The 21,661-nt window shown below is 47.2% G+C and overlaps 3 protein-coding genes across 7 annotated transcripts in view; 2 read left to right on the top strand and 1 right to left on the bottom strand.

Moving 5' to 3' along the window:
- The first annotated feature begins 66 nt into the window (after positions 1–66).
- LOC135282999 (torsin-1A-like) lies at positions 67–4,795 on the top strand. Its single transcript, XM_064393344.1, has 5 exons — positions 67–369; positions 555–820; positions 2,404–2,579; positions 2,690–2,817; positions 3,475–4,795. Exons 1-5 carry the CDS (start codon positions 159–161, stop codon positions 3,723–3,725), a joined length of 1,032 nt encoding a protein of 343 aa, XP_064249414.1. The 5' UTR covers positions 67–158; the 3' UTR covers positions 3,726–4,795.
- Positions 4,796–6,326: 1,531 nt separating this feature from the next.
- On the bottom strand, positions 6,327–12,519 carry TOR1B (torsin family 1 member B). Of its 3 annotated transcripts, XM_064393347.1 has the most exons (6): positions 12,243–12,519; positions 10,960–11,093; positions 10,599–10,864; positions 9,498–9,673; positions 8,503–8,630; positions 6,327–8,354 (listed from the first exon to the last, which is right to left on the bottom strand). In XM_064393347.1, the coding sequence occupies exons 1-6, from the start codon at positions 12,299–12,301 to the stop codon at positions 8,077–8,079; spliced, it is 1,041 nt and encodes a 346-aa protein (XP_064249417.1). In that variant the 5' UTR covers positions 12,302–12,519; the 3' UTR covers positions 6,327–8,076. The 3 variants fall into 3 exon arrangements, with proteins under 3 accessions (XP_064249417.1, XP_064249415.1, XP_064249416.1); XM_064393345.1 differs by lacking the exon at positions 10,960–11,093 and having other exon boundaries at positions 12,115–12,518; XM_064393346.1 differs by lacking the exon at positions 12,243–12,519 and having other exon boundaries at positions 10,960–11,161.
- Positions 12,520–13,189: 670 nt separating this feature from the next.
- The window catches only part of PTGES (prostaglandin E synthase), a 27,504-nt gene continuing 19,032 nt past the window's right edge, over positions 13,190–21,661 (top strand). The window contains exon 1 of one of the 3 annotated variants that reach the window (XM_064393384.1): positions 13,190–14,280. The gene's annotated coding sequence lies outside the window, so the exon portion shown is untranslated. Of the gene's footprint in view, positions 14,281–14,348; positions 15,313–15,334; positions 16,018–21,661 lie in introns of those variants that run through there. The other 2 variants (XM_064393380.1, XM_064393379.1) reach the window with 2 other exon arrangements.

Raw genomic sequence — 21,661 nt, 5'->3', positions numbered from 1 at the left:
CGGCCCCTCAGCCCTCAGCGCCGGCCCCGCCCGTTCCCGCCCCAACATGGCGCCCGCCCCTCAGCGCCGGCCCCGCCTCTCCCCGCACCCGCCATGGCGGCGGCGGAAGCGGCGCTGAGGGGCGGAAGCGGCGGCCGGGCGGCGGGGCCGGGCGGGCAATGAAGCTGCGGCGGGGCACGCTGCGGGCGGCCCTGGCGTTGGTGCTGCTGCCGCTCCTCACGCCGGCCGGCGCCGTGGAGCCCATCAGCGTGGGACTCGCCATCGCGGGCGCCGCCGCCTCGGCCCTCACCGGCTTCATCTCCTACCCGCGGCTCTACTGCTACTTCAGGGAGTGCTGCCTGCAGCGGCACGACCCGCGCGCCGCCGCCGGTGCGGGGCCGGGATGGGCGGAGGGGAGGTGGCGGGAGGGCGCCGGGAGCCGGGCGGAGCCCGCGGGGCCTTGCCGGGGGCCGCCGCTGCAGCCCGGCCCCTCGGCCCCTGCCCGGGGCTGGCGGGCGCGGTGAGCCCGCTGCCGGCCCGCTGCCCGCCGCTGACCGTGTGCTCTCTCCATGCAGCTCTGCGGGACAACTTGGACAAGAAGCTGTTCGGGCAGCACTTGGTGAGCAAGGTGGTTGTAAAAGCCGTGAGAGGCTTCTTGAACAATACCAACGCCAAAAAGCCCCTCGCGCTTTCCTTGCACGGCTGGACTGGAACGGGCAAAAACTTTGTCAGTAAGATCGTCGCCGAAAGCATTTATAAAAGAGGTCTGCAGAGTAAATATGTCCATCAGTTCGTGGCAACTTTGCACTTTCCTCACGCTCACAGCATCAATCTCTACAAGGTAGGAGTGAGCTGTGTGCAATGAGTTATAAATGTCACAGCATGAGCAGTACATCAGACCTAGATGTTATTTTATATACTAACATGTATACTGAGCCAGATTTGTGATCTTCTGTACAGAACTGTAGATCCTGACATCCGTCAGGATTGGTTTTCCCGTGAATGTGAAGTTTTTTGTGTGTGTTTTGAGCCTCTCTTAGGGAACAGTGATACAGTTTAATTGTCATTTTTCATTTTGCTTAGAGATGGGAAGTGGCTTAAGGATAAACACAATTCCTAGTTAGGTGATGTGTTGTAGACACTGCAAAAAAACCAAATAGTTCATGGCTCTGGGAAACAGCCCCAGGTTTGTCAGGCACCATGGCAAGCTCACACTGGCTCCCTGAGGCATCACTGTCTATTCCACTGCACACTGAGCAGGTAATTTAGTTTTCTATGGATCCATTTCCAAGCTGTAAAGCAAAATCACAGAATACTCTGCTGTCAGAAAGGTACAGGTAAATGTATTTGGAGTTGTCAGTTCTGTAGGCAGGGAGATAGCATGGAGCAGTGGCTCAGGTGTGTTTTATGGATTTTTTTTTGTTCTGACTTTGTTCACTGCACAGTTTGAATGAGTACCACTGTCTTGTGGTACTGCATGTTGATAGTCAGTTTGTATGTGTTAAAAATGGGAAGAGGATGCTCTACAAACCTGATTTCCAAATGGAGGAAATAGACATTTTCTCTTTTACAACTTATTTCCCCCTTCTTTTAACTGAGCCATTTTGAAATGTAATGATGTTTTTCTGCATTTGTGAGGTGAATACACTGGGGAAATTTGCTGCCTGAGGCAGTAGGAGGAACTCTTGCTGCTTATCCCCAGTACACCTGCAGTTCAGGGACCGAGTAGAATAAATTAAAAAGTGATGAGTCACTGAATACAGTCAGAACAGTTATTTCTCATTCATCTACCAGCACACCAACCCTCTTCCCCCAGTTAATGCATTATTGATCTTGAATGCAATACTCAGGGTGAAAATGCAATGCTCAAGTGAGAGACTCCTTCAATGCAATAAAGCATTAGCCTTTCTGGACAGCAGTGTTGTAAGAAGGACTTGTAATTGTCTTCATTTAACTTCTGATTGATTAAAACACAGTTTAATTTTGTTTCTCCTTCTGCCAGTGATGGCAGGTGCAATTTCTCACTGGTGCTGCTAGGTAGCAGATTTAATATTGCTTATATTAAGGTTGTTTAGACCAAAGTGCTGCCAAAAGTCATCATCTGACTTGTCAGAGCTTGGCTTTGTGTGGCTGTTCCTTGGTGGGACTCATTTTTTGTCCTACTGTGCACTTTTATTTTTGCTTTTCATAGGAATATCTAGGAGTATTTCTGCTTGACCCATCCTGTCTCTTAGTGTCTTAAAATTTTTCAGAACCAGCACGAGATTTTGTTGAGGTTTCATTTACAGCTTGTAACCATGTTTTAGTCAAGAAGCCAAAGCTGTTAAAATGACACCACTGAAACAAGGACATGGTTCCATAAACAGAAAGTGCTATTTCTTTCTGTCTTTTCAACACAAACTCTTTCACTTTTGTGGCACTCAGGACCAGCTGCAGTCGTGGATTCGGGGAAACGTGAGCGCCTGTCCCCGCTCACTCTTCATTTTTGATGAAATGGATAAAATGCACGCAGGGCTCATTGACTCAATCAAGCCCTTCCTGGACTACTATGAGCTGCTGGATGGGGTGTCCTACAGACAAGCCATCTTCATCTTCCTCAGGTAAACAGTGGCTTCTCAGGGTTGCTGTTCTGTACACTCCATGCTTTTACTTCATAACTTCAACTTTTAAAACCACCCCCAGCTACAATCTCTGTTTTCTCTTAACTTAGCAATGCAGGAGCTGAAAAGATAACAGAGGTAGCACTAGATTTCTGGAGAAATGGGAGGAGAAGGGAAGATATCCAGCTCACAGATATCCAAAATGCACTCTCTGTGTCTGTCTTCAACAACAAAAATAGTGAGTAAAGCTGGGATTGGTTTTGAGGTGGTGAAAGTTACACAAAAGGGATGGGCTGCATTAGCTTAATTTTTATAAGCTATGGTTTCTTCTTGATGTGGCCTCCAGTTTTTGGCTTGTGAGGAGCAAAAATGCAGTTTTGGGGCCTGCAGTTGGCTCCCAGGATGGGTGAGGATTCAGGAGCTCAGTGTGCACCTTGGCCACCAGCCTGTTTGCTGCACATTTTGGGGGAAGTGCTTCACAGCTTTCCTCACACAGAACTTCTGGTGAAAAGGGGTAAATTTAGCAGTGGATGCAAACTCACTGTACTTCTTAAAAAGTTTAGATACAAGCTCCAAAAAAAGGAATAAGAAATCTGGTCTGGGAGAGCTGATAAGAGAGACAATCCCTAGGTGAGAGAGGGAAAGGTATGAGACCAGCACCTGGAGAGCAAGGCTCAGGCACAGTCAAAATTCATTCATTCAGCCTAAAAGACCATTTATGTGTCTGTCCAGAATTTTATGCACAAAGTAACCTGAGAGGGGGCTTGTATTGACTTGTGCATTATAGTGCCTAAAATCCTAGGAGAATTCTTAGCAGTGATCTGCCCCTTGCTCCCATTCAACCCGTGGTAGTGTTTAACTAGAGAAATACTAACAAACCTCTTTCCCTTCGCAGGTGGATTTTGGCACAGCACCTTGATTGACAGAAACCTCATTGACTACTTCATTCCTTTCCTGCCTCTGGAATACAAACATGTGAAGATGTGTGTCAGGGTTGAGATTGAGTCTCGTGGCTACGCTGTGGATGAAGACATTGTGAGCAGGATAGCTGATGAGATGACCTACTTCCCCAGAGAGGAGAGAATCTATTCAGATAAAGGATGTAAAACTGTGGATGCAAAGCTGGATTATTATTATGACTTCTAATGCTTTATTGCTACGACCTGCAAAGAAGCAAATTTAACTTAATCACAAAGTGGGGGACCTGAGACATTTCATTTTTAAGTACTTTTTAAAGAAAGGAACACTATTTTTTAACTGGTGTGTAAATAAGCAGCAGTGCCTCTGCATTTTTGTCACCATCACAGCTCCAGAGTGCTTCAGCCTTGTGCTGTGAAGGTAAGAAGGAACTGCTTTGGGAATTCCTGGATCTGGCAGGGCTCAAGACTCTTGAATCATGTGGTGATCATCGGAACCCTTTGGCAGATTCTTGACAGGTATAGAAGGACTGAGACTAATTACTGATTTTAATTTGATTTTGCTCTGATGTGGATGATCTCTAGACAATATTGAGAATTTTAATCAAAGTTCCTGTGTCTCTGAAAGCCTTCATTGGTCCTGTGTGGGAATATGCATTAAAAATAGAACATGTGTCTTTTTGCCTTCAGCATCTTGGGCCCAGTAAAGATAAGGGGGGATTCTGGAATTTAAAAATCTGGGCATACAGTGCCATTGTCTTTTTCAAAACATTTCCTGTGTGTCAAACCAAGAATATAAAACTCTTTGTTGTGAATAGTGCTCCAAGAGCAGACTTAATATCACAAGGAAGTGAGTTAAAATCCTTAAATGCCACACTGGTGTACTTAGATCCTAGTTTAGGTTAGTCTTTATGTTGCTCTCCCAGGAGTGATGTCAGGAGGGAGAACTGTGCTCTGGGAGTGGTGAGTCAGCTTCGTGGAAAAGCTGCAACGTCATGGGAAATGTGTACAGATTAAATTTTACACCATGGAGATTGAAAAGAGGTTTCTCTTCTTCACTTATATGTTGAATTCAGGGGTCAGCTTGCAGGGTTTTCCCTTTTTCATCTTCTCACCATACTGTGTGCCTTTGAGGCAGGGATGGAGGCAACCTAAAGGCATTTAAAAAGAAAAAAACCATAAAATGTGTCCACTGAAGTTACTGTGAAGGGTGCCAGACTTGTTTCTGAATGTGAGCACTGCAGAGGCTTTTTACATTCCAGTTGCTGTTCAAAATAAACTTTTCTCATCAGAAATGTATTTCTTAGCTGCCTTCTGGTGTTCTTTGCATTCAGTGATCTGATATTAATTTTGCACTAATTTCCTCCATGTTGAGGAAGAGCACACTGCATTCCTGGCTGTTCCAGCTGTGCTGGAGTACAGGTTCTGCTTCTGCAGTTCAAAGGGCAGAGATAGGAGGAGATGTGACTCTGCTATCTGGGGAAACAAATCAAGCTTGGAATGGAAACTGCACTTCTGGACTGTTTATACTAATTACAGCCATGTGGGTTTGGTAGAGGCAGATTTCCTGGATGCATGTGTGCTCAGTAAGGATGAACTTGTCCTGTACAGACCAGTTAAACCCCGCTGCTCACATCCTCCCACTGTGGTACCACTGCCTGAACACTCTGTTTGAAGCCACCCCCATTTTCAGTGGCAGCATCTTGGAGTTTTCTCTGCAAGGGGAAAAAAAAGAAAGGGCCAGTGAGGCTCCAACTGTCCACTTGCTCTGAAGGTGTGTGCTATGCTAATGATCAATCCTACTAATTGTCAGCAAATGAGTGCTTTGAACTCAGGCATTTATCTGTTTCTTTGACTTCCTGATTATTATTATTATAGCAAATAACTGGCTAATGGGAAAAAGCAGATGTAATGATGATAAACTTGTACTGTGGTGTGGTACCAAGAGAATCAGTACAACCAGGCTGTCTTGTGGCTCTTCCAGAACTATCTTAGTGCAGCATCAATACAAGTATTTGATGTGCATTGCTGGTCAGTATTTCTCACAGCCCTGAATGGCCCAGGGTAGATGGGAGCTTCCTCTGGAGAGCAGGAATGATGTGGAAAGGAGACTGTCTCTGTTTAATCTCTTCTGTTCTGCAGACCTGGCCAGGAGCAGCTCCATCTGGGTAAAAGACAGAGCTGTGCCTGAAATCACTCCCAGGTTTGAGCCTTCTGATCCTGTTGTTATCCTCCCCTGTATGGTTTCAGAGCTAAGGTCCTCACTCCTTCTTGATATGATTGGGTAACTTTGGTCATTATTTAATAGGCCATTTAAGGCTGGATCAGACAACTTAAAGGCAAATGTAATGGGGGAGAGGTCTGCTGCCCAGAGAAACAGTCCATTGGCCAGCTGAGAGGAGCTGAGCAGTCCCAAGAGTGAATTCTGTTCTTGCCAGTGTCCAGGACAAGCAGCTGCTTCTTTAGTTCAGCTTTCTGCAGGGAGTGTTCTGAGATCTCATACTGCTGATAAAATCAGAGGCTGTGGTTTAAATCCTGAAATAGGAAGTGCTGCTGTCCTGCCAGCCAGAGCAGCCTGGCCCCAGAGCCTGGTGTGCAGCTGAGCTGGCCCAGGAGTGAAGTCCAAGGGAACAGCAGAGCCTGTGCTTCCCAGGCAGCTCCCTGCCCTTCCCTGGTGCCTCCTCAGAGCACAATGTGAGTCACAACTGACCCTTCAGGGAGGTGTGAGCTGCTGCCAACAGCTGCCCCACACTTACACTTCCTCTGCAACAGAAACGTGCAATGCATCTTTCTAGTACTTTCCTATATCTGAAAATGATTAACCAAGAGAGAAGAAGTCACTTAGGATTTATTCCAACTGCAGTACAGTAGTATTTAGTGTTTTGAAATAGCACAAATATTTTCTTTTTGAAGTGAAACTGGATGCAGCATATACAACTACGAATAAATCAGTTAGGAGGGAAAACATCACACTGAAAAGTGACAGTCCAATGTCCCAAGGTTAATGGCTTGCTAGTGTTTGGCTCCGGAGGTTGCATCACTGTGAACAGTTTGCCAACGTTTGACAAACTCCAGTGGGGCTGTAAAAGGCAATCAACACTTTTCATTTAGAGTTTAACATGAGCGCTAAACTCTCTGTTGTAATTTGAATTAACATAATTGTAATGAGACGTATAATTAGCATTACCTCTTGAAGGAAGTTTAAGAACAAGTGAGGGAATAGATGATGCAGCATAAAAACAGCCCCCTCCCTTGTACCAATTTAAAACCACAGTACAACCAACGAAGTGAAAGGCACTTCTGTCTGGCATTACAACATCCGATACACAAGCAATGGGAGACCAAGAGTTAAAGCTTGCAACAGCGTTTAAAACCCAGCCTCCCCACTGGGTGAAGGTTAAATTGATCTTTCCCAGCTTCTTAACTCATCATTCACCCTTTCACACAGGCATTCTTTTATAAAACATACCCAACTAGTGAGGCTTGTTGCTGTTGCTTACACTTCGGCATAAAAATACATTATTAAAAATAATTTCTTCAATTCAAGTGTCTTCCAAGCAAGGTGAGAGCAGCATTATCCACACCTTGACCAGTAGGAGCAGCAGGGAGGGACTGCAAAAGACCTCACAGACTCCAGGTCCAGGAGCCCACACAGATTAATCTGACAAACTGCAACAGCTGAATTCTCATTATTGCTTTTTCTGCTTAAGTACAAAAGACTGGCCTATTATGTTGTAACAGATCTCTCAGATGGGTCCCTCAGTTTAGAAAGACCTGGAGTCACAAATTTACTTAGCCCCTTTAAAAATACTTTAACAGTTTATTTTTCCCAAAAGAAACATGGGGCAAGCTCTTACTTCCTCTTCCCCTGCCCTCTCTCTATTATTTACTAAGAGATTTCTAGGAGCTCATAATGACTTCCCATATTACTAGGAGATGCAGGATGTGCCCAGCTGAGGCACAGGACGATTTCTACCATATCATCTTCTACTGCAATGCACAAGTTCACCCTTGCAGACATGATCACAGTTCAGAACACAGCACACATCCCTCCATTTCCCTGTGAATGTGAACAGGACTGTGTACATGGAACGGAGTACAACTACCTGGAAAAATTCCTCTGCTTTCCTTTGTTCCAATCTAGTTTATGTGGAAAGAGGAATTAAATACTTTATAATCCAAGCACTTGGAAGACTAAAGCAGGAGAGGCTGTATCCAGTGCTGTGTGTCACACTAGAAATTCTCTATAGACTAAAAGAAAATTAAAGGGGGCAACACTGGGGTACCAGCCAGTTCAGAGATGAACAGGCTTGAGGGGACTATGAGTGACCTGATTCAATGGAAAGTGTCCCTGCCCATGGCAGAGGATGGCACTAGAAAATCTAAGTCCCAATTCTCTGTTAAGTTTAAAAAAAAAACAAAAAAAAAAAAAAAAAACAACAACCAAACACACAAGCTACAAAGCCCATACAGCTCACTCTGGTATTTTCACCATACTCCCTGCAACAGTAAAAAAGTGTAAGTGCAAATACACAGATTTCCAAAAGCTCTGGAAGTGCTGTGGAGACCCAAAGTGGAAATCAACCCCTGGTGTTGGTATCTCTCATCACAAGGTCTTCATGAATATCCAGCTTGGCCTGTACAGTCTTGCAGCCTTTATCAGAGTAGATCCTCTGCTCCTTGGGGAAGTAGGTCATCTCATCAGCCACTTCCTGAACAATCTTCTCATCCACAGCATAGCCACGGGCTGCCATTTCAGCCCTCACACACATCTTCACATGCCTTTGCTCCAGGGGCAGGAAAGGGACAAAGTAGTCAATGAGGTTCCTGTCAATGATGCTGCTGTGCCACAGCCCACCTGCATAAATTGGGAGGGGAAAAAATAAGGAGTTTTTCTAAACTTGATCCTGCATATGACAGGATCCACAAGCCAGGCTGGATTCACAGAGCAGTTTGTCTCAGCCACTGAGGAATGAATTTCCCATTTTTGGGGTTAAGTGACTTACTATTCTTGTTGTTGAAGACTCCTACAGAGAGCAAGGGCTCCAGGTCTTTCAGCTGAATATCTTCCCTGCGCTTGCCACTTGTCCAGAAGTCAAGAGCTGCTTTGTTAATTAAATCACCACCTGCATTGCTGATCATAAAAGAAAAACGTAGTGGTGAAACACAGACACAAGTGAACCAAAATTTCTTTTGCAACCTGTTACACATGTTGCTAATTTCCTTGATATCAAATCATCAAAAAGAATCCTGTAAGCCAAAATTTGGGGAAAATCTCCAGTTCTTTAAGTAGCCATCAGTGTGTGGTGGGTTGCCCCCAGACAGCAGCCAAGCACTTACACAGCCACTTGCTTACTCCCTCCAGCCTCAGTGGGATGGAAGGAAAAAATAGGAAGAACAAAAGTGTGAAGACTTGTGGGTCAAGATAAAGATAGTTTAATAGGAGGAGAAAAAGAGGAGAAAAAACCCCAAGGAAATCACTCACCACCCCCACAGTCAGACCAGCTCCCAGGCAAATGCTAAAGAACCACCACCTTAAAGATGAAACCCCACTTTTTTCTCCACCCCTGTTTTTATTACTGAGCATGGCCTGCCACAGTATTAAATATCCTCCTGGGCACTTCAGGTCAGCTGTCCCAGCTGTGTCCCCTCCCATCCTCCTGCCCACCCCAGCCTGCTGTGGGAAAAGCCCTGAAGCTTTGCAAACATCATCCAGAAACGGGCAAAACACTGGTGTGCTATCAGCACTCTCAGAGCCACAAATCCCACACAGCACCAGACCAGCTGCTCTGAAGATATTTAACTCCATTCCAGCAAGGTCCAGCAGTGGCACACCCATCCCAGAATGTGAACTCTCTTATGTCCTGTGCTCTGGGCCAGCTTCATGAGCTCAGGATGCTGCAGTGGCCATGCACAGCATCAGACCTGCTCCACTACAGCACTTTGGCTTTGCACAGTTTCATTCAGCCTCTCAAAAATGACAGAAATTGGTGCCACAGACCTGAGGAAGATGAAGATGGCCTTCCTGTAGGACACCCCATCAACCTCCTCGTAATAGTCTAAGAAGGGCTTGATGGCATCAATGACTCCTGGATGCATTTTGTCCATCTCATCAAAAATGAAGACAGAGGAGGGACAGGCACTGACATTGCCCCGGATCCAGTTCTGCAGCTGCTCCTGGAACAAGAGGTTGAAAGCCACTGAAAAACAAGGTCTTTAGTGGATGCACTGCAACATTCTTGTATATGACAGATTCTGGGGACACACTATCAAATTTCAGCATCCCACACTCACTGGCTGGTGAATGAAAGAGGAAAAAACCAAGAAAATTGTACAATTCAACACATGCAGACCAACATCCAGCCAGAGTTAGAGCAACAAACACCTTGGAAACCAATGCTCTCCCATTTTTTTCTTCTTCAACCCACATTTCTACAGCTGAGCATGACAGCATGGTATGGAATATCCTTTTGGGGGTCAGCTGTCCAAGCTGTGCCCCCTCCCCATCTCTTGCCCACCCCAGCCAGCTCGATATGAGTGGGAAAAACTAGCAAGCTTTGAAGCTGTGCAAGCACTACTGTAACAGCCAAAACACCTCTGTGTTCTCAACATTATCAACACTGTTTCAGACATTAATGCAAAACAAGGCCCCGTGGGGGCTGTGGAGAAGATTCCTTCCATCCCAGCCAGCCAGGATAATGCAGCTGGAACAAGAAACTTTCCTCGCAGCGAGCACGGGAATCAGCAGATGGCATCAGTGAGAGGGTAGCGCTAGGAAATGGAAACTATCTCGGGTTTGATTTCTCGCTTTTACTTTCTGCATGAACTTCCCCTTCTGTCTCTCCTAAGCTTTGCAATTCCCAGCTGCACACCTCCAGCTGTCAGGAATATGAACCAGAATATTCTCACTCAGAAGGGACCCACAAGGGTCATCAAGCCCAACCTTGAAGTGGGCGGCCCATACAGGGATCGCACTCACACCCTCGGCATTATCAGCATCATGCTCCGACCAAGTGAGCTCATCCCAGAGGGAACCTGCGGGAGATGCGCCGGGTCCAGGCACCCACTGCGGGTAACGGGGCCACCTCCTGCCCCTCCTCACCTTGTACAGCTTCACCTGGTCGTGGTGCGGGAAGTGCAGCGTGGCCAGGAAGAGATGCACGAACTTGCTGCGCAGGCCGGCGGGGTGGACCTGCTCCGCCAGGATCTGGCTGAGGAAATTCTTGCCGGTGCCGGCCCAGCCGTGCAGCGACAGCATCAGCGGCTTCTTGGGGCTGGGGTTGTTGCTGAAGCCCAGCACCGCCTTCAGCACCACGTCCTTGGCCAGGTGCTGCCCGAAGAGCCGGCTGTCCAGCTGCGCCTTCAGCGCTGCGGGGAGAGGCACAGCTCAGCACCGCCGGTCCCCGCGCACGCCCCGGGCCGCGCTGCCGGGCCACCGGCCGAGCCCCCCGCCCCCGCCGTACCGCTGGCGTTGAGGCGCTGCCCGGCGCGGGGGCAGCACTCCACGTAGCTGCAGTAGAACCTGGGGTGGGACAGGTAGCCGGTGAGCGCCGAGGCCACGCCGATGGCCAGCCCCACGCTGAGCGGCTCCAGCGCCGCCAGCCCCGGCAGCAGCACCCACAGCAGCGGCACCGAGCGCGCCATGGCGGCCCCGAGCGCGCGCGCGCCCCGCGCCCGCCGCGCCTGCGCGCCCGCGCGCCCCCGCCCCGTGAGGGGACGCCGCCATCTTTGTGCCGGGCGGAGCTCCCGAGCCCCGTCACCTGCCGCCAGCTCCGCCGGGACATTAAAACTCCCATTCCAGCTCTCTAGGTGTTACTTTAGTCTGGCTAGGCCGGCCAAGTTGCAGCCTCCACACAGACGCAAAGTTTTTTTTTACTTATTTATACCTTTTTAACAAGAAAAGAAATTACCGCTCATCGGTTCTAAATTACATCATTCTCTTTCATTGGTTACTACTCTACCTTCTATTGGCTATTGAGATTTCTCGCTTCTTATGCTAATTAGGCCATAATTTTGGTCTTTTTAGTGTCTTTTTCCTCCGATAGGGACTTTACAATGCAGAAACGGAGTCTGTGCTAGTCTCCGACGAAATAGTTTCTACAAAATGTCCTTGTGGTCCATAATTTCTACATTTCAGGTGCTCACCCTCAACAACACATATTTGTCTCTCAGGCTTTGTTCATTGAGGCATATCAAGCTTACCAAAATGTAAAGTTTCAGTGTTTTCCCAAGCCGTGTTCCCTGCCTGTCGATTCGTGTCATTGGCACCACCAGGAAGAGCCTGATCCACCTTCGTGGATATTCGATATTTATACATTAATAAAGTGTATCAGTGGTGTTTGCCACCCCGATGGTGCCATACACCAGCACAGCCCGTTTCTGCCAACACAAACCGAGAAACCAGCAAGGAAAACGCTCCGGTGCCGCTCAGAGAAGCAAGACACACAGCTTCTTGTGGCATAAGGAATAAGGTTAGTCTGCTCTGTAGATTATAGAGATATACGAGATCTCTGCCTTGCAGAGCCGCTGTGGGTGGTGACCTTTATCTTCCACAAGCCCACCAAAGGGAGCTCTGAGCACCCTGAGACGGAACACCAGCTTGTCCCCCTTGCCCTTACCTTTGAAGTTCACAGTGGCATTCCTCCTGCAGCACTCCTGGAGACGGCACCTGAGCCACGAGTCGGAGGACAGGAGATGCCAAGCCATGACAGCGCTCCCCGCAACCAAGGAAACGCTGAGAGGGTCAAAAGCCGGCGCCAGAGTGGGCACAAGAGCAAGGATTACTGCAGCCTTCAGCAGCTTCATGGCGGGAGCTGCCAGCCAGCCCGGCTCAGCAGGAAAAGAAACCAAAACAGAAAGTGCAGAAAAACTTCCTGGAGAGTGGAGCTGCCGAAGGGGCTGGAAGCCAAGTCTCCCGTAAGCTGGAGGTGTTAATGAGTTAACAGACTTATCACGCTGCTCCAGGAGAGCAGAGCGTTGTGAACCCAGCACTGCATAGGCACAGTGAGAGTTTCACCAGAACAACCCCGGCTCTGATGGGAGGAGGACTGGAACCTCTCAGCGTCTTAACCAAGGTGCTAATTGGGCTGGTGATTAACGGAGAATACAGAGATGCTTGTTCTGGGTTTAATTGCGAGTAAGGTTGTGCACACAACGTTACACAGCCCGAGGATTTCCGTAGCAGTGCTTAGGGCTCTGCAATTCGCATCGCTGAAAGTGTCAGAAAGCTGCTGTATAAAACTAAGTTCTCCGAGCACATTTTTTTTTTTTTTTTTGTCTTGACAACTTCACTATCTCCCCACCACCAAAAACAAAAAACCAACAAAACACAAAAACCCCACACCAAAACAAAATAAACGCCGCCCCCCGCCCCCCCCCCGCCGTGTTTGCAAAGAAGGACAGACAGCAGAAAAGGGTTTGTTTTCGCAGCAGACACTTTTTTCCCATTAAAAAAAAAAAAGTGAAACGCACTTTTCAGCAATTCCCATTTTATTTTTCAAATCTCATCGGAGAAACGCTGAGCAGCGTTATTTGGTATTCAAAATACCTGCTCAGGATTTGGTGACTGCCTTGACAGGGGTGCCCAGTGCTGCCGACTGCCGAGCAGCCGGGAAGCGCCCTTATTCCCTGCAGGAGAATCCAGGCTGTCCCCTGCCATCGAGCCTTGAGCGGGCACAGCTCAGACCCTCGGTTCCCCATTCCACGGCCGAAATGGGGTTTCATTCCTGGGTTTGCCCAGGTGTCCTCCAAGCCCTGGGGTGTGCTGCTAAACAAAGAAGGAGCTGGGTTTGCAGGGCTTTCCTGCTGCTACCTCCACTTGGACACCCAGAGTCCAGAACTGGCAGTGGGATATGCAGGATTCCATGTCGCCTGGGCTGTCTTCGAGCTCTCTTGGAGACAAATACATTTTATAAAGGTGGTTTAATACCGCTGGAAACGCTGTGAGTTCTCCAGTCTTCCTGTGCATTTGTCCGTGCTGAACACTAGATGGGGCATCAGACACAGGGTTTGGTCCGTGCCAGAACAGCTTCTGCAGAGAACTGAGTCATGTTTGAGAAAAACAGAGAAGTGTGGACGCCCATCTGCAGAGCTGACAACTGGTGTTGTGAAACGTGATTTCTTGGGATACACAGCAACCCGGCCCGCGGCTGCTGGGGGATGACAGAGAGCCCGAGCTATGAGAGTCATTCCCGCAAAACAGCCCAAGTCATCCTGCAAGGGAAGGTGGAGGGTTTGGATAAAGAAATCAGGCTGTTAGCTGGGATCTGCAGATTCTCGTCTGTCCATCTGATTACAGTGGACATGTTGCCTTTTATTTATTTTATAATGTGTGAGCTGGTTGCCTTGCTCGCCTGTCAGGCTTCAGCAGGTATTTCACCATTCCCCTGTAGAATCAGCGTGGTCCAACAAACAGACGTCGACTGTCACCTCTGAATCTCTCCAGGATAAAGGGTAGTGCCATTTTGTGTCTTGCAAAGGCTGAATCAGTTTCATAGCAGTCTTTTCTGACTGATGTATGAAGAGGGTGAGATGTCCTGAGCAAATTTTTTGTGATGCTTTTGTGTGTTTTCACAAGGTCTCAACAGCTTGGAAGGGACTGCATCTCCCAAACCACAGACGGGAAATGCAAAGTGATATGCCAGAAACAGCACAGAGAAGGAGAATTACCTCATCTGAAAAAAGAAGGGGTAGCATAAGATACATCTATAGATCTTCTCCTTTCCATGTGGGAGGGAGGTGGCATATATTTCCTATACAACCATAGGACGTATGCTGCATAACAGGTACCAGATGGGTGTTTAAATAATCTTCAGCTGCTGCATGTCATGCTGTTATCTCATTATCCGTTACAAGTTAAATGGGTTCAAGCTGGGCCTGGACATGGATGAGATGTCTAATAGTGGTGGTGAGGCTGACATTGATGGCAATTTCCTTGAACAGCAGTCTGGAAGCTCCAAGTGGAGCACAGACCCTGCAACACACAGACCACAGTGCAATGTTTTGTGCCTGTTTTGTTGAACACATTCTTCCTCAAACCCTCCTGTGCCCTAGGCACAGAACTGGCATCCTGGCATGCCTTGATGTTGCCCTCCTGACCAGCACAGGGGTGGTTGGCCAGCAGTGGGTCATCTTGAACCAGCTGCCACAGGCTGAAAGTACTGAAAATCTGCAGCAGAGAAGAACTTTAGATAGGTGCTCAGTGTGCAATAGGCTTGGGGAGTCTGTGATTTGGGGTGTCTGTGATTTGGGGTGTCTGTGACTTGGGATGTTGATCAGCAGTGAAAGTGGTGTGCTGAAAAGGAGAGGGTGTGGAAAAGGGAAGGATGTTGCACAGAGTACAGGAAGAAGAATGGTAGGAATTTGGGGCTCAGTGGTATGAGCTGGAGGATACAGGGTGTTTGCAGCTAAATCTGTTGTGGTAGAGGAGGCAGTGGAGACGGGGCATCTGTGTTGCAAAGCAAGAGATAAGGGATGCAGAGATGGAGTATTCAAAGCCAAGGGTGAGGAGAGAGAAAAGCCTCAGATGAGATTTTTGCCTGGCCTGACCCTGCTTCCGGTGTGTTGGAATTTCCTGCCACCTGCAGTTTGATTGGTTCAAAGTCAGCATTTTCAGGACTTTAGGCTGGCTCACTTTGAGCTCTGTGGCAGAGAGCTCAGAGAATCTGGGTTAGCAGGGCTCTCAAGGCAGCATCACAAGGCAGCAGACCTCTCAGCTGGCTGGTGAGCTGAGGAAAATGTCTCCAGCCAGGGGACAGGGTGCCAGGAATCAGGGCTACGGCCCCATCTTCAGTTCATGGAGTGCAAGAGTTTTCCAGGTAAGAATTTCAAGATCAATGAATCAATGCTTTTCCCAGAAAAAGTCTGTATATTTGTTGGAGGTTGTACAATATCCTCAATATTTCCAAATGCTTTGTTTGTGAAAGAGGTTTGGAAATGTGCTGTTTTACATGAGTTGCTGGGCTGGCAAGAGGTTCCTGCAGAACTAACTGGAGAAGGAAAGCTGGGAGACTCATTTTTCCCTACATTCATTTTTACATAATCTCTCCCTGCCCTCTGGCTCTGGCTAGATGCTCTCTAACAGCCTGAATTTTTCTGAAAGGATTTTCCTTTATTTTTACTCTTTTTCTACCACACCCCACCCACCCCACCCCCTGTACTCCCAGTATGTGTGGTTTTTCTTTGTTTTCTTTCCCTACTTTAATTTCAGTATCATCTTCCAAGTGGTGCTTATCCTAAACACAGAGATGAGGTGGTGACAGGAAAGGGCTGTCAACTCTGACGTACATTGGGATCTTTAAAGAGGCGGTTGTGGTGGCTTTATCCAAATACAGATCTCTAAGCTCTGAGGGCTACACTAATGCTGTGGAAAGGCTCTGACTCGTGGAGTATGTTCCCTGACCTCTCTGTAATGTGACAGAAGCAATAACAAAAAATACCATCATCTACATTAACGTTGAGCAGACATTGTCTAATCCTAGAAACACCCAGGGAGTCAAGAGCCTGTCATCCTTCTTTTGCAGGTAGGAAAATTGAGGTTTGTGGATGATGGAAATTTTTTTTTTCAACACAGTAGTTCATAGCAAAGGGTTTAACAATTCTGTTTTGTCGCTGAAATATTTATTCAAGAGCTTGAGCTGTGATTAAACTTGGACAGGCTTCAAAATCCTTATCTGGGGTACGAAATCAGAGTCCCTTGGGTCAGTGTGTGGTGCTGTGCTCTCTGAAGAGGGACAGTCCAACGAGGAGAGATGTGGATGAGTTTGGCATCTGAGCAAAACAGAACATTATATACTTGTGAGTAAATCTGCCCTTGGGAGATAATTCATTTGATCACGTCTGAACCATTGTGAAATTCTGAGGTACCAGGAGGGTTGGATTTTATTCTGGTTGTTGTCTCTTACCTACAACAAGAAAAAAATGTTTCCTGTCTGGATGCCCAATCTCAAAGCCCTTTTCCCTAGCCCAGGCTGCAGTCAGAGAGCAGAGTGTCACTGTGCTGTCCCAGCAGGGTGAACAACCAGAGCTGGGATGCTGAGTGCTTCAGCCCAGAGCTCTCCCTGGGCTGCACAGGCACAGCTCCTCCCCACAGCAGCTGGGACCCAGCAGGGCTTGTCAGTGCTGCTCTTCTCGTCTTATGTGGCTATCCCTGCTTTTGTACAGGGAGATCAATTCCACCGATTGCCTGTAAGAGACAGTTAAGACCTCGTTTAGCCATTCATACCAGTCTCTATTTATGGCACAATTGATTGCACCGTTAGGACACCGCGGCCCTTGAACGTGAGTCACTGGGCAGGCATCACCTTCAACGCTTGTTTTGGGTCTGCTGAAGGCTATGTTTTTGGCAAACAGTCAGGCCTTGACGGGTTTGCCTAGTTCCTTTTACAGGTTTTAATCTTTCTTAGCGGATGCTCCTCTGTCGGGTTAACAATATGTTTAATACTCTGCTTGTTTGATTTGTCGTGTATTGGTGGTTTGTTAATAATGTACAGATGTAAGCTTGCGTCGTAGAGGGAGGACCCTGGTTACTCATTCTAGCATTAATTCTGCTATTTAAATATAGGTTGGCCTGTTAATGAGGAGGGAGTTGTAAGGTTCTTATATTTTTGGGGTACGGAGCTTTAATGCACTCTTTGTTGATGGCTGCTTGAGGGCCCACAGGTGCCCTGTGGCTGTGGTGACAGCTCTGCAGAGGAGAAAAATGGGATTTTTAATCTGATCCCGAGTGGTTTGCAGCAGGTGGAGCTACACAGGCAGTGTTACCTGGTAGGGAGGGGAGGGAATGTGTTTAAGCTGTGCTCGATTGTGGGTGAGGGAAGTCTCATGTTTCTTGCCTACCGTGGGAACTTGCTGGAAGTTGAATGTTTTATAGATAAGCACAAGGTGACAATGCTGGCAGGACCCTGCTCTTTATGGAGTGAGTCCTGGTGCTGGAACCTGCTTGATCTGTCACACATATCAACTCCATCAAGCAGTGATGGATGGAGATGGCTTTTCTCAGAACAAGCACAAGGAATTCTTAAGGTGCCTGGCAGCCAAAATAGCTCTGTTCCCCCACAGGCCACAGTGTGTTCCAGGGGCAGAAGGGATGGAGGGAGGCAGCCACTTGGCTTTGGATGGAATCAGAGGTTTATGTTCACATGAACAGGAGTTGCCAGGACTGCCATGGGCTTTGAAGAGAAGAGTTTTTAAATCTGTACTTGAACGATCTTAACAAGCGTCCACTTCTCAAATGGACTTTTATGTCCTGGACACACTCCAGTCTCATATTTTGGTGCTAGGAATAAAGAAGTTAAGGAATAGCTTGGAGAAAATTGCTATTAAGAGTTAAACTACTGGTTAACTACCAGAGCTGTGACACTGGGGCTCACATGGGTGTTTTATGGGCTTCTTTGGGTCTCTGCTATTGCAGGGCAAGAGGACCCAGCAGCTCAGGGCCTGGTTCACCCTCCCTGGAAAAGTCATGTGGATGTGGCACTTTGGGAAGTGGTTTAGTGGTGAACACTGGCTGGATTTGATGATCCTAGAGGTTTTTCTCCAACCTGAGTGGTTCTATGATTCCACGATAAAGGCACCACCCAAAGCCAGGTGCAGATAAGCAGCAGTCTCCACTGGACCATGCAAATCCACCTGGGCTGGCAGCTGAGAGAGGCACCCTCAGGGCAGGAACTCAGGAAAGCAAAGCAGGGTGTGGAAGTGCTTTACCATTTAGCAGCCTTGCCTTTTCACCCCTTCTGGCCTCCGGGCTCTGATTTCAAGGCCTGTGTCGTGCAAAGTCCAGATGAATAATGTATGAAGGGTACAGATAGACCCAGTGGATGGGCTGTCGATGCTGGCAGGCTCTGTTCTGACTTGTAAACTAAACATTCCTAGCTAGACATCCTCTGTGGTTTAGTGATTAGATCTAGAAACTGCATTTGGGGTCAAGCAGCACTGGCTTGGCCACCTCATCTGTTCCTAATGCTCTGCTTGTTTCCCCATGACATGAACAGGAGGGGGAGGAGATCCCATAAAAAGATGATGATGATGATGATGATAATCATCATTATCATCACCATCATCTCAGTTCAGATTTTGTTTCATTTTGGAACTTACTGTCCAAGGATGTGGTTTAGTTTGAATGGTGTGCACAGTGAATTTGGCATGTAAATATTGAACATTCCCATTATTTATGACAACACATCCACAAGAAAGAGAATTAAACCTTGTGCTGTAGGTGCTCACTGGTAAGATGGGGGCACTGTGAGAGTTAAACTTCACCTGCCTTGATCCTGCCTTTGGTTTTTAACCTTGTTTTTCAAATTGAGCCCAGAATTTGAAATTGGAGAGTGTTCCTGTTTGGCTTGGCTCCAGGAATTTCTGGTTTTGTTCTCTGGGCTAGCTTGGAGCAGAGTGGGTCTCGTGTGAGCCTGTCTGCCTGTATAGCAATAGTTCTCACTGAAAGAACAAGAAATAATAGGGAAACTTTAGCCCATATTCTATTTTAAATAGAATTCTGTTGTAAATAATAATTTAGGGATAAAAACTGCCTGAAAGAGATGAAACTTCAGCTGCATGAAATAAGAAAACACTAAGTTCATATGGTGTGGGAGGATTCCTCAGGAAGAGTAGGGCATGAGTAATGCTGTGCCCTCACTCCAGTCATGGGCTCTGATGTGGTGAGTGCTTGTATCTCATCTGAAGCACAAAGGTGGTGATGTTATTCAGCAGTCAGCCCCATCCAATGGTCTTGGACCCTTAGGTGAAAGAGGAATTAAAATGTTTTGGGTTGGACCAGAATCAGACGCTGTGTTTGGCTTGGGGTTTAAAAAACTATCACCCTGCTCTTACACCCATCTCCTGTGGAAGAGCCATAAACACATGTCACTAAAATTAGTCTTGCAAGGGAGCTGTTCTGACTGGTATCTCTGCTTTCCCTGCTATGTCTTCAGCTCATGCTCAGATAAAGACCTCTGCCTGGTTTTAATCAGCTCAATTAGCAGCTGACACTGAAGACCAAGCAGGTTCATCAGGAGAAAGTGACTATTTGTTGCTGTAATAGCTTCTCCATTTGTTCAGAGAGGCTGGCTCTGAGCCCCTTGAAGTGCTGGGGAGGTTATGGAGCAGGGTCTCCTGAGCAAGAAGGGATTTGGTGATTTCTGTGGAGACTAGTGAGGCTTCCTGAAAATTCCACCAGGTCTGTCCTTCTCTGTGGTTTGGGCTCAGAATGTCATTGCAGGGAAGCCTGAGGACCTGTAATTTATGCCTCAAATCTTACTCTGAATGACCTGTAAAGTATCATCTTCATACAGATTCCTCAATGTTAAATAAAGGTTGAATCAGAAACTGTTAGGTTCTTTTCCCAGGAGATATTTTATCTAACAGGAAGAAAAATGTACTCTGCTAAAATAAAATGTTCCCTGCAGGACTCCAGTTTCCAGCTATTGTTAAAATGTGTGGTTGAGAGCTGGGAACCCTGTGGCCAACAGGGAGCTGGAATGAGTTGAGAAGAGGAGAAGGATGTGCTCTGCAAAGAACAATGTAAGGTCCACACTAACAGCCCAGAAAAAGAGGAGATTGGCTGCAGGATACAGAGAGGCCCCGAGGAGCAGGGATGAGCAGCCACATCTAATGCTGATAGCTGAAGTGTCCCAGGCTGTCTTCTATATAACATCACTGGAATTCCTACAGTTTGGGAGTAGCCCCTCTAGAGTACTAAATAACTTGATATGGAATCACCAAGAGACCCCCTCAGTGAGGACTTGTGGCATTTAAAAGAAAAATGAGTTTTTAGGAGGTTGAAGGACATTTGAAGTGCAGGGGCTAAAGGAGTTGGCAGTCATGTGCTGGTCATCTGCTTGCTTCAGCATAGAGGGAAATATGAAAGTATGACTGGGGTAATCAAAAGCATGGAGAAATCTCCTTTGAAGAGAGATGAAAGAAATGGGACTGGTAAAATAAAGCTGAGTAAGAAGTGCTTTCACAGACACATTTCAAAGGAGGAGAACGTTGGGCAAAGCTGAGCAAGAACTGCCATTCTTCTTAATTCCCCTGTATGTCTGCCTGTGACATAAACAAAAGGGGAAGGAGATCCCATAAAATATTATTATTATTTTTATTATCATCATCATCTTAATTTAAGTTGTGTTTCATTATGGAACTTATTGTTTAAATTGTGTTTCATTATGGAACTTCATTGTCTGGAGAATTTTAACAGTTTGGATGGTGACTTGACGCATGTAATTATCAAACATTAACTTCATGTACGACAACAAATTTACAAGAAAGAGAATTAAACCTTGTGATTCAGAGCTTAAGTTAATCTCTTCCTTCTGAAGATTGGATGAATCAGGGTGAACGGGACCAGAGAGCCTCAATCCACTGCTATCCCCCACATGGGCACGTCCTGCCTTGCAGGCACGGCGAGTCCCACGGCTGAAACTGCCCTGCAAGGCCCCACTCATGGTGAAGAGCAGCAGCTCCTTCCACCACTGGGCATTCACACAACTTCCCCCACTGCAACAACGGTGCAGCACAGCTCCTTGCCCCTTGCTGATGTCCACCTCTCCTTGTGGGACAGCTCTAGCCCCACTAATGCAGCATCCCACAGCCTGCTGTCCCTCCAGCCTTTCCACAGCTGGGATCCATCTTCTCTCCTGCTTATTGGGGAACTTCTTGTTCATTCTTGCCTGAGTCAGTGGTGCTATTAACAGAAATGTGTTGTGCTGGAGAGATGCATTCTGCAGCTTTGTAAAAAATTGCAAAAAGCACATATTCCCCCACAGAGGGCTTCAGGGTTGCATAAACACAGGGTGGGGCAGATTTCTAGGAATGTTGTAGACATGAGGATGTGGGCTGTAAATCAGGAGAGTAATCAGCACATGGGAGCTGGGCAGGCTCTCAGAGTCCTGCCAATGCATCATTCAGGCAGAGAAGAAAACTTAGGATGGTTAGCCCAAGCATCACTGCCTGCAGAGTAGAGTGGAGATGTTTTTCTACTTCTTTGCATCATTCGACCCAAATTCTGCTCTGGATAAAGTCAGGGTCATGTTGTGTCAGTGCTGCCACTGCTGTGAACAAGAGGTCAGCTGAGACAACAGCACAATAAAAAGCTTCCAGGCAAGGAGACTGTAAATAACTGCTAAATTGTTCCTTGCTTTTCAGGCTGATTGTGGGGAGGGTGTTTTT

The sequence above is a fragment of the Passer domesticus genome, chromosome 18, assembly GCF_036417665.1.
Source record: "Passer domesticus isolate bPasDom1 chromosome 18, bPasDom1.hap1, whole genome shotgun sequence".
Lineage (NCBI taxonomy): Eukaryota > Metazoa > Chordata > Aves > Passeriformes > Passeridae > Passer > Passer domesticus.
This window is presented reverse-complemented; position numbering and strand designations above follow the sequence as displayed.

Excerpts from the sequence above, each read along its gene's own strand:
- LOC135282999 (XM_064393344.1), top strand. The coding sequence starts at position 159 with ATGAAGCTGCGGCGGGGCACGCTGCGGGCGGCCCTGGCGTTGGTGCTG. Across the intron at positions 370-554 it reads CGACCCGCGCGCCGCCGCCG|CTCTGCGGGACAACTTGGAC; the intron begins GTGCGGGGCCGG and ends CTCTCCATGCAG. Across the intron at positions 821-2,403 it reads ACAGCATCAATCTCTACAAG|GACCAGCTGCAGTCGTGGAT; the intron begins GTAGGAGTGAGC and ends TGTGGCACTCAG.
- TOR1B (XM_064393347.1), bottom strand. The coding sequence starts at position 12,301 with ATGAAGCTGCTGAAGGCTGCAGTAATCCTTGCTCTTGTGCCCACTCTG. Across the intron at positions 11,094-12,242 it reads CCCACTCTGGCGCCGGCTTT|GGCGCTGGAGCCGCTCAGCG; the intron begins TGACCCTCTCAG and ends GCCGGGGCTGGC. Across the intron at positions 8,355-8,502 it reads AGTCTTCAACAACAAGAATA|GTGGGCTGTGGCACAGCAGC; the intron begins GTAAGTCACTTA and ends CAATTTATGCAG.